The sequence below is a fragment of the Camelina sativa genome, chromosome 13 (assembly GCF_000633955.1).
Source record: "Camelina sativa cultivar DH55 chromosome 13, Cs, whole genome shotgun sequence".
In the NCBI taxonomy this organism is placed as follows: domain Eukaryota; kingdom Viridiplantae; phylum Streptophyta; class Magnoliopsida; order Brassicales; family Brassicaceae; genus Camelina; species Camelina sativa.
The window spans coordinates 14,947,854-14,960,121 of NC_025697.1; the positions used below are offsets into that span (position 1 = coordinate 14,947,854).

General features: G+C 38.6%; 1 protein-coding gene across 1 annotated transcript; it reads right to left on the minus strand.

Moving 5' to 3' along the window:
* Positions 7,361–7,954, minus strand: LOC104738259 (F-box protein At5g41720-like). The gene has a single exon (XM_010458461.1). It carries the CDS (start codon positions 7,952–7,954, stop codon positions 7,361–7,363), a length of 594 nt encoding a protein of 197 aa, XP_010456763.1.

Below are 12,268 nucleotides of genomic sequence, written 5' to 3' on the forward strand. Positions count from 1 at the left end.
CCGGCGTCAAAGCATTTGACGAAGAAAGGCCTGTACCGCCCTTCAATTTGGAGGCCACCATCAGGGGCATTGGATGTGTTGATTTATGATGGATCAGTACAAAGGGAATAGATAGCAGCTGTCTTTAGAACTTCTTTACTGTATACTGCATTTTTTCCCCTACGACCAGCCCTTAAAATAGAACCAAGTGACCACCATTGATCTTCTGCAGCAAGGGAAACGATTTTTATGAAAACATCGTCGGGGAGATCCGACATCTTGGGTGCTCGAGCGGACATAGTGTTGTAAAAAATAATTTTATTCTAGTTTGCAGTTGAGAGGTAATAAAATAAATAAACAGGAATATTATAACTCAGTCACTTGGTTCTATCTGTAGTTGAGAGGTAATAAATAGACTAACAATTTTATTTTTTTAAGCAATATTTTGGCGGGAAACCAANTCATTCCCTTGACAAATATTTAGTACCCCACGTGCTAAGGTGGCATCACCATCGGCCGGTACAATACGACTGAGAATATCAATCCCACGCTGGATATCTCTATCCTCATCCACAACCCTTAGCCCTTTGTAGTAGATGATAATGGGATTGCCGGCGTCAAAGCATTTGACGAAGAAAGGCCTGTACCGCCCTTCAATTTGGAGGCCACCATCAGGGGCATTGGATGTGTTGATTTATGATGGATCAGTACAAAGGGAATAGATAGCAGCTGTCTTTAGAACTTCTTTACTGTATACTGCATTTTTTCCCCTACGACCAGCCCTTAAAATAGAACCAAGTGACCACCATTGATCTTCTGCAGCAAGGGAAACGATTTTTATGAAAACATCGTCGGGGAGATCCGACATCTTGGGTGCTCGAGCGGACATAGTGTTGTAAAAAATAATTTTATTCTAGTTTGCAGTTGAGAGGTAATAAAATAAATAAACGGGAATATTATAACTCAGTCACTTGGTTCTATCTGTAGTTGAGAGGTAATAAATAGACTAACAATTTTATTTTTTTAAGCAATATTTTGGCGGGAAACCAAAAATTAATCCTGTAATAGACGCATCGACGAGACCTTGGCTGATAACTCAACCATCACATGAATCGACGAGACCTTTTGTTTTCCTGTAAAACTATAACTCAGCCGTCAAGCAATATTTGGCAGGAAACCATAAGTTAACCTAATAATAGACGCGACCTTTCTTTTGATAACTTAGCCATTATAGATTGTTTATTTTGATAACTCAGCCGTCACATGAATCGATGTGACCTTTTGTTTTCCCGTAAAACTATAGCTCAGCCGTAACTTTATTATAATTCAGCCTCAAAGTGAGAGTAGATACTAAAATGTGGAAGCATAAAAGGTGGATACATAGAACATATTAAGGTAAAACTGGAAATCACTGCTGGAAACCCTAAAGGATCTCAGAGACTTTGAGGGACAACCACAAAAGGTTACAGTTTTTGCACATGATTACATAGTCTCCATAGCGGAGAGAATGGAAACAATAATCCAAACAACACATCCAAGCACAAGCGGGTGAAGGGAGTAACGGGCTGTCAGGATAGCGATGGGAGGCTGCGTATGCGTTTTTCCGGGCCGTCTTATAACGAGATAACTCATACAGAAAATCATTACCGGTTTCCATGGCATCCGAAGACATCAGAGGATAATGATGTGCATCAAACAGCTGGAGGTAATGGACGGCCATAACCTCATTCCCTTGACAAATATTTAGTACCCCACGTGCTAAGGTGGCATCACCATCGGCCGGTACAATACGACTGAGAATATCAATCCCACGCTGGATATCTCTATCCTCATCCACAACCCTTAGCCCTTTGTAGTAGATGATAATGGGATTGCCGGCGTCAAAGCATTTGACGAAGAAAGGCCTGTACCGCCCTTCAATTTGGAGGCCACCATCAGGGGCATTGGATGTGTTGATTTATGATGGATCAGTACAAAGGGAATAGATAGCAGCTGTCTTTAGAACTTCTTTACTGTATACTGCATTTTTTCCCCTACGACCAGCCCTTAAAATAGAACCAAGTGACCACCATTGATCTTCTGCAGCAAGGGAAACGATTTTTATGAAAACATCGTCGGGGAGATCCGACATCTTGGGTGCTCGAGCGGACATAGTGTTGTAAAAAATAATTTTATTCTAGTTTGCAGTTGAGAGGTAATAAAATAAATAAACAGGAATATTATAACTCAGTCACTTGGTTCTATCTGTAGTTGAGAGGTAATAAATAGACTAACAATTTTATTTTTTTAAGCAATATTTTGGCGGGAAACCAAAAATTAATCCTGTAATAGACGCATCGACGAGACCTTGGCTGATAACTCAACCATCACATGAATCGACGAGACCTTTTGTTTTCCTGTAAAACTATAACTCAGCCGTCAAGCAATATTTGGCAGGAAACCATAAGTTAACCTAATAATAGACGCGACCTTTCTTTTGATAACTATAACTCAGCCGTCACATGAATCGACGTGACCTTTCGTTTTCCCGTAAAACTATAACTCAGCCGTCAAACAATATTTTGGCGGGAAACCATAAGTTAACCTAATATAATAGATGCGACCTTTCTTTTGATAACTATAATTCAGCCGTCACATGAATCGACGTGATATTTCGTTTTCCCATAAAACTATAACTCAGCCGTCAAGCAATATTTTGGCGGGAAACCACAAGTTAACCTAATAATAGACGCGACGTTTCTTTTTATATTCATATAATTCATTGTATCGTTTCGGTTTCTTCTTCTCCGCTCACTGCACCTATAAATATTGGATCTTCGTCTAACAGTTCACCTTCAAATCTCATCAATCTTTATATTGCATTTCCTTCGATCGTTACACACGTAAGTCTCCTCTCCATGCCTCTCAATCTATTGCATATTTTCCGATCATTGCATATATCAGTTGGTGACGGTTGTTTTTATATTGATAGCCGAGCAATGGACGGAGAGGGTTCCAACAGACGTGAAAAACGCAAGGCAAGTGGGGAGACGAAGACAATCAGCCATGCATGGCCGGCTCAAGTTCCAGTAAACGTCAAAGAAATGAAGATTTTGAGTGGGAAGAAGAAGCACTATTGGCCGTGTCCGAAGCTTTTACTCAGACGAGAGTCGCGGCCGAGGCGGAGACAAAAGATCGCTATGCAGCAATTCTGCATATGATGGATAATCATATGCAGAAGAAGGAAGAGAAGACCGCCCTTGAGCATCAAGTGGAACTAATCGACGCTCAAATATCCCAACTGAATCAAATCTTGGGTGGAGAACTTGTCGACTTAGAGGCAGAGCACCAGAGGTTAGAGGTTATGAGAGAGATTGCCGAGGGCGATGTCGAACAGTGCGTGGTTCCTCCTCCTCCTCATTGGGATAACCTAAAAGTTCATAGAAGACGAGACGACAGTACAATGAAATTAAATTTTTAAAACCGATTAAGAAGAGGAGGAGCCACGAAGGTGTTTGGGATGAGCGGTTGGAGTTGATGAAAGGAGTGAGTGGTTGGAAGTGATTTTTTGAGCGGTTCAGAAGATGAAAACAACCACAAAAAAATATGAGTGTTTGACAACTTCGGTTGCAAACGAACAAGGTTAAACAATTTTTTTGCATAATGATGGTTGTCAAATTAGTCCGATAAACTATTATTACTCCACGAAAATTTCGCAAAATTAATTTACACTTGTACTAATTGTTGATACAAGTGGCCGACAACATGAGATTTTATTCGGAAAGAAAAACCTTTTCTAAAATCTCATCATTCGAAAATATAATAGTAAGAGGAGTACGTTTATATTAAAAAAAAACTCACTCTCTACCGTTAGCTGAGTTATAGTGATTCATAAATCCTTACTGGCTGATATATCAGAGTCATCGAAAACATTAAATCGGGTTGAAAATTCATCATCTTCTTCTTCGTTAGATGCTACTTCGACAACTTCTTCTTCTTCTTGGTTTTCTTTGTCAACGATCTTACCATAATGAAAACAAGTGCCTTCAAATCCCCCACCGTACACTTCATATGAAGATTCTACTTTCGAGTCATTGCTTGGCCGAATCATACTTCCTCAACATAATCAATGATTTTGTGAAAAGAAAATGTAAAAAACTAAAACGGGTAGCGAAGAAATCTTACAAAGATTGAGACTTTGCCACTGGAGGAGCTTCGACTAAAGGATCTCTCAAATTCTCCTTCAAGTTTGGTGAGAAATACACTNGCGATGTCGAACAGTGCGTGGTTCCTCCTCCTCCTCATTGGGATAACCTAAAAGTTCATAGAAGACGAGACGACAGTACAATGAAATTAAATTTTTAAAACCGATTAAGAAGAGGAGGAGCCACGAAGGTGTTTGGGATGAGCGGTTGGAGTTGATGAAAGGAGTGAGTGGTTGGAAGTGATTTTTTGAGCGGTTCAGAAGATGAAAACAACCACAAAAAAATATGAGTGTTTGACAACTTCGGTTGCAAACGAACAAGGTTAAACAATTTTTTTGCATAATGATGGTTGTCAAATTAGTCCGATAAACTATTATTACTCCACGAAAATTTCGCAAAATTAATTTACACTTGTACTAATTGTTGATACAAGTGGCCGACAACATGAGATTTTATTCGGAAAGAAAAACCTTTTCTAAAATCTCATCATTCGAAAATATAATAGTAAGAGGAGTACGTTTATATTAAAAAAAAACTCACTCTCTACCGTTAGCTGAGTTATAGTGATTCATAAATCCTTACTGGCTGATATATCAGAGTCATCGAAAACATTAAATCGGGTTGAAAATTCATCATCTTCTTCTTCGTTAGATGCTACTTCGACAACTTCTTCTTCTTCTTGGTTTTCTTTGTCAACGATCTTACCATAATGAAAACAAGTGCCTTCAAATCCCCCACCGTACACTTCATATGAAGATTCTACTTTCGAGTCATTGCTTGGCCGAATCATACTTCCTCAACATAATCAATGATTTTGTGAAAAGAAAATGTAAAAAACTAAAACGGGTAGCGAAGAAATCTTACAAAGATTGAGACTTTGCCACTGGAGGAGCTTCGACTAAAGGATCTCTCAAATTCTCCTTCAAGTTTGGTGAGAAATACACTTTTGGATCTTCGAGTGGTCCTCACGCTCCTGTTAATCCATCGGCTCTGGATCATAAGACCATGGATCAACCCGTTACCGCTTACCCGCCTGGATCTGGTGCACCGGTTGCATACCCTCCTCCACCCGCGGGTTCTTCTTCCGGATATCCACCGCCGGGACATGACGATAAGCACGGTGGTGTGTACGGGTATCCGCCAGCCGGTGGTTACCCGCCATCTGGACCCGGTGGTTATCCGCCACCTGGTGCATACCCGCAGCAAGGATATATATGAACTTTTTTCTTTTGATTTCTTTCTGTAATGTTTAATATTAATATAATATAACCGGTATTACAATAACTCAGCTATAACGCACTGTAACTCATCTGTCACATGACCTTTCGTTTTCACGTAAAATATTATAACTCAGCCGTTAAGTCATATATATCATCCAATTACTTGGTGATTGTTTCTTTTGATAACTCAGCCATAACTCACTATAACTCAGCCTTCACATGTGTCTGACTCTCTTTCATCTCACATCGACTTTGCTGAAGAATTGCCATTAAATTTCCATTAATTTCGAATTGATTACATTCAGATAGGTAATTCGCCAAAAAGAAATAATAATAATAATAAAAAGCGAACTAGTTCCCATCGGATGGCTAAAAACGAGTCTTCTAATCTCGGCACAAACTGATTCCCATCACTAGAATTCTGGACGGTCATGTAGTCTCAGAATGGGAGCCGGACCGAATAGATCAGACTCCAACGGTTCTTCCACCACCAGCTTGCTCAGTTCAGATCGCAAGATCTGACGATCCTGCCTTAAGGCTTGAAGCCTTTCCATCGGCACTTCGGAGCCCTTGGAAACCATCTCCTCCAAGAATGCACATGGACCTTCTATGGCATGCCTTTCGCGGAAGAAATGGTCTGTTGACTCCAATTAGTTGACGTACCGCCTCAGCCTCTCCACGCTAGCTCAGTAGGCCCAGATGTCCGTGATGCGCGGGAAGTCAGACTCTCCCAAAGGTTCGTAATCACCTTCGGGTAAGTTGGGAAACACCATATAGGAGACCTGTTCTTCGTACGAGGCATGCTCAACAAGTAGACGAGTCATGCGCCACTTCGCCAGAAAGAAACCTTCGGCGATGAGTTCATCAAGGACTCGGATAGTCCCTTCCAATCGGCACAGCCGAAAGACTTGCTCGAGTTTAAGACGAAGTGCATTGATATACACGCCTAATCTCTTGCGGTGAGCTCGGTACATCCGGAGTTCCTTTCGCAAAGGATCCATTTCCAGCTCGACGACGTGCAAACATTCAATGTTTTTTGCCATGCGTCCCTAAAAAATCACTATAAATCAGTCGTAACATGAATCGACGAGACCTTTCGTTTTCCCGTAAATATTATAACTCAGCCGTAAAGTCATATATCATCTATTTACTTGCTGATTGTTTATTGTGATAACTCAGCCATAACTCACTATAACTTAACCGTCACATGACTTTTCGTTTTCCCGTAAATATTATAAATCAGTCGTGAAGCGATATTTTGGCGGGTCACCATAAGTTAACCTAATAATAGACGAGACCTTTCGTTTTCCTACAAATATTATAACTCAGTTGTGACATTGAAATAATTCAGCCATTTATTTTCAGATAGTTTCTTCAGTGATAACTAAACCATCACGGTTTTATTAATCACTATAACTCATCCGTCACATAATCTATCCAATCACAACAAAAAAAGGTCTTACTTAACAATCATCTTTTAACCATATTAAAGATTACTCTCTCCATTTCCCACTCCTTTCGTATCTTTTCTTTCAGCTTCATCTTTATCCAAACAAGCTGTGTCGTAGTTTGAGTAGAAAGGTATAAGATGATAACTGGGTGGGTGGCCGGACGAGAAAAAATTATCCCTATGCAAATATCAACAGTTGTTGCTATTCATGTTGTAGAGACCAAGCCGATCACTAGCCGCCACTGATACGACGTCGCTGCTTGGGAACCAAAAGGGTTATGCATATTCATCTTTCAACGCCATAACGCAGCTCCGTTTCTTGATTCCGAATGTTGAGTAACACCTAGCTTTCCTTCGTAGCTGACCAAGATGAGACTGCTATCGCCTAATAGTACGTCTGGAACAGAGAAAATAGACCAAGTTTCGGTTCGCATACAAAACCGGATCACGTTGTTCTTCATTGTTAACCAATGCAAGAAACTGTATGCTGATACCGGTATAGATTCTCTCGGGAAAAACTCTGATAACTAGAAATCATTCAGTCGCTTCCACGCGAAGGAATCAGAATCGAAGACCACACAGTTGTGAATATAGAAACCTTCCTTGGTCATCCATATCCTTGGTTCAAAAACCCTAATGATCGTATACCAAAACGAATTCAAAGAAATCACCATTACACCTGTTGCGATCGTCAGATATCGAGTTTTAGGGTTTGGTATGATCCGGAACTGCTTTGTGGCAGGTTTACAAACGATGTACTCTTGTATCGTTTTCGCTCCTTTAAACCTATCACCGATACAGATCAAAATCCCATGATGTGTATCACAAGCTTTGATCTTTGCGTTGTTCTGAGGAAGAAACTGAAGCGAGATTTGGGTTTTATCTCCTTTTTCTTCTTTCTTGGCTTCAACACCGAGCGCAAAACGGGGCCGATACTTAAACCATTTGTCCTTGTAATGAACAAAATAGCCGAAAACAGAGTTGGCTCTATGGAGATGATGATCGATAAATCTGAACTCGTAACTTTGTTTGTTCCACTCTTTGTTTTGTAGACGGAATCTTACAATCTCCGTCGCTGAACAATGAGAGAGGATCTCTTGAATCAGTTCTTGGTTCAACATCGCGCGTGGCCAGAGAAAACCTTTGAGAAAACATCGCGCGTGACCTTTCGTTTTCTCGTAAAACTATAACTCAGCCGTCAAACAATATTTTGGCGGGAAACCATAAGTTAATCTAATAATAGACGCGACCTTTCGTTTTCCTATTGTTTTTCCTTTATATTCTCCTCATTCATATGTCTGACTCTCTTTCATCTCATTCTTCGTTTCTATTGTTTCTCTTTATACTCGTTATTACAAAAATCACATATTTTTCTATTTGTTACATCTTCCTATCGACATGGAAGTTGTTCCTCATATCGATGGACTGTGTGTAAGAGATGTCGAAGCGATCATTTGCGCCACTGATCAGGAGAATATTCCGGTTCTAAACCCTGGTGTGGGTTCCTGGGTAGACACAACCACTGTTAGGTGGTTCAAGTTCCTTCACGTTATCTCTATCGCGATTAGAGGAATACTTCAACACAATTGGCACCATGCGTGGCCGACGTACCGCTTGATTCCCTTCCACTTTAAGAGACGATGGTTTCTCCTCCTCGCGGTAAGATCTCTGGACAAACCACCATATTGATATTATTATATATTCTTATCGTTTATTTCCTTTAATTGTAACATAAATACACGTGGGATCCAAAGCATACTTTAACGGTCTGGACGCAGTTTAATTAGGTGGCTAGGACGTTATACGGAGCCTAGATGCGTGCGCTCAAGAGGATATGGGCGAAAGGTGGCAATAAACCCGAGATGCTGAGTAGCATAGTTTGGAATGATTTGGTCGATATGTTTGAAGAATTTGGCCCAGATGACGTCGGTTTCAGAAAGTGATTTCCATTGTACTTTGGTGTCGTCTTCTATATGAAATATGAACTATGAACTAGGAACTATGATAGTGTGTATTTTGTTTTTTTTTGTTTTCGTTTATGTTGTACCTTCATATTAATATAAATCAGTCGTTATTTCGACATCTCAGCCATTAAGGAATGATAACTCAACCATTCAGTTAGATAAATGAAACACAATATTTAATAACTCAGCCATCACTTTATCTAAATTATTTACATAACTCAGTCGTGAATAACGATAACTCAGTCAACCCTCAAATTAGAATGTGTAGAAATCACTCTAAATCTATAAATATACCTTTTATTGGTTTTAATGATTGTAATATTCATTTTCCAATTATAAATTTAAATTTTGAGTTATAATAGCATTTCATTACCAAGACACAAAACAAAGAGAAAAGGACACAAAACTAAGACAAATACACTAATAACCAAGAACAAGCATCCTCTGTTTTTTTTTGTTTTACATAACATTAGGATCAAAATTACTTACATCTTGTTTGGTTGGACATTGGAAGAAAGGTCTTCCTGGGTTTTGTTTTGTGGTCGACGTGTAGATAACAACGTCTAACCCACAATGACACTTCGAAGGAAACCCGCGGTTTAATTTTTGCCCACTCGATTGCCCAGAATGGCAACTCATAACTAAAGGAGAAGATAGAGAAATCAAGTATAGAGGAAAAACGAGCTTGGTGAGGATCGATTTGGAGAAGATGATGATTTGACAAATTAGGGATTTGGTTTTAATGGATTTGGGGTTTTAGTTTTTGCCAAACGAAGTCGTTTCTCACTAACAGAGAATGTTTAACGACACATAAACGTCTGTTACTACCTCTGTTTTTATTTTTTTTATTCGAATTTTGAGTTCAATATTTTAATTATTTTGTATAATATATAGTGAAAAAGCTGACTTTGGAGGATGTTTTACGCGTGTGGATCTGAGCATAAACATAAGTATTATTCGGGTTTCCCCAACAACACTTTTTGTAAGATCGAGGCACGTTGTAAATGGATAATTTAAAAGAACGAAAGACCAAGGATAGAGAGAAGAATACGTTTTCATATTATTGAGGACCGTAAACAATAACTCAGCCGTCATAAACGGTATCTCAGCCAACCCTCAAATTAGAATGTCTAAATAACCCACCAAACCGAATCGAACCAAATTTTTTTCCCCAATTTGGTATTTTTGTATTGGTATGTTTGGTTAATTTTGGTTATATTCGGCTTATTTTCGGTTATATTAGGCTAATCTACTTAACTACAATATATTTTGGGTCATTTATGGTTATATATTAATCTAACCGATCCATGCCCGGAAATAACCAAAAATTAATTTCAAATTTTTTAAAAAATATTCAAATGGTAATCATATTAGTATATGCATATTATCACCTTAAACCAAACACATTAGAACCAAAACCAAACTGTTAAGTTAAAAACAAATAATGTTACTCATCTACACCCCAAACCTAACCCTAACCCTAACCCTAACCCCTAAATGTCATGTTTTGATTTTTTTTACACATTTTGATCAGAATGTGTAAAAATCACTCTTTGTCTATAATTATTACTCATTATTTGTTATAATAATTGTAATATTCATTTTTCAATTCTAAAATCAAATTTTGAGTTTTAATAATTTAAATTTACATATATTACATAAGCCAGCCGTTTAATACGATAACTCAGCCATACCATTCAATTGTTGGGGGTTTTTTTTGTTAATTAAAAAAGGTTCAGAAATTTGAATTCAAATTTTGAATTTTTTTTTATTTTAATAATAAATCGTTGAAAATGTGTTTATTACGCGTGTGGATGATAACAAGAAACATAATTATTGTTTACGTCTCCCCAACAACACTTTTTGTATTCTCGAGATGGTATATAATAAATTAATATGGCCGTTGCATAAATCAGCCGTATGGCTGTTACATAACTCAGTCGTAGCATTATTGTAAAGTACATAACTCAGTCGTCACATATATTATTGTTAAACGACGTCGTTTGATTTAATGTTTTAGTATAAATGATGTGATTGTAGTGATTTTGTATTTTCGTAATCGAGATCGAGTCAAGATGATGACACATATAGATATCTACGGCGGCAGATCCCGGGCTAATGAGAAAACTCAACCGTAAATTCATAACTCAGCCGTGTGAAGTATATAACTCAACCGTAACTTAACCGTAAATCAGCCATAACTTTGAAAATAGACAAATCAATGTTTTACATACCCAAGTAAAATTCATACCATGACAAATCCAAATGTTTTACAAATCATAGTACAATTCCTACCAAAAGAGACAAAACGAAGGGCATAATGCATTATCGCACCTGATCCATAAAATCAGGTGCCTCATCGTAGATTTCTGCTCTGCCATTTTAACCCGTATAGCCTGGATATTTTAATCATAAATTCCATCGAAAGACAAACCAAGCGCTTGACATTCTACAAACTTTAGAGCGTACACGCCACGGTCACCAACCTGTACGTTTTAAGGGACCTTTGGAGACACTCTTCCTCCTGAAACTGAACTGATCAAAAGTAGGTGTACGATATTTGTGAGGAACTATATCGTTCATCATTGCTGGAATCATCCGCGTAAACGCCGTACAAGCATTCAGCATTCTAATATCACTGTATTTGGTTACTTGACCCACGATGCTATCATAGCAATCAATATGCCTTCTGATGAGATCCACGTGCAGCGCCACCCAGTGATTGCCTCCAGTTTTGTGGTGTAATATACAGGTGCTCCACTTCTTCTATCCACTTCATTTTAGTCGGTTGATCTAGTGGAGCCAAACCATTAACTAAATCTTCGTAATTGTTGCCTTTGAATTTAAACATTTTGGGTTTCATCTTGAATTGAGCATAGTCACGAACTATCGTAGTGGTGTACCACGGGTCTATAAACGCAATGCATTTATTGTGGAATGGAAAGGGATCTCGTTTGTACCTAACCCTAAGGAGTCTCATAAACGCGCTCATGTGCTGTAAAACAGATAATAACAACACAGCCATTATGTATTATAACTCAGACTTAAACCTAATAAGTCAGCCATTATGTATTATATCTCAGCCGTAAATATAATAAGTCAGCCATTATGTATTATATCTCAGCCGTAAATATTATAACTCAGTCACTTGTTAAACTTACTTCATCAGACAGCCACCCATAGGTACCATCCTTCACTGGCCAGTTCTTTCTTTCGGTGATGAGAGTCCTATAGAATTTGCCTAATGGTGTACTCCTGAGAAACAAATAAGAATTAATATATAATGTTAACAAGTTGTTAAGAAAAAGGGTCTAAAGGGTCATACTCGGCGGTCTTTAGGAACTCCAAAAGTTTCTGCAACTTGACCGGATCAACAGGTGCGAGAGGATCATATATTCCAGGTCCAGGTACACAGTTCTTCCTCATGCACGTCAGTCTGTTGTCTCCAATATATGGAAAAATTCTCGCTTG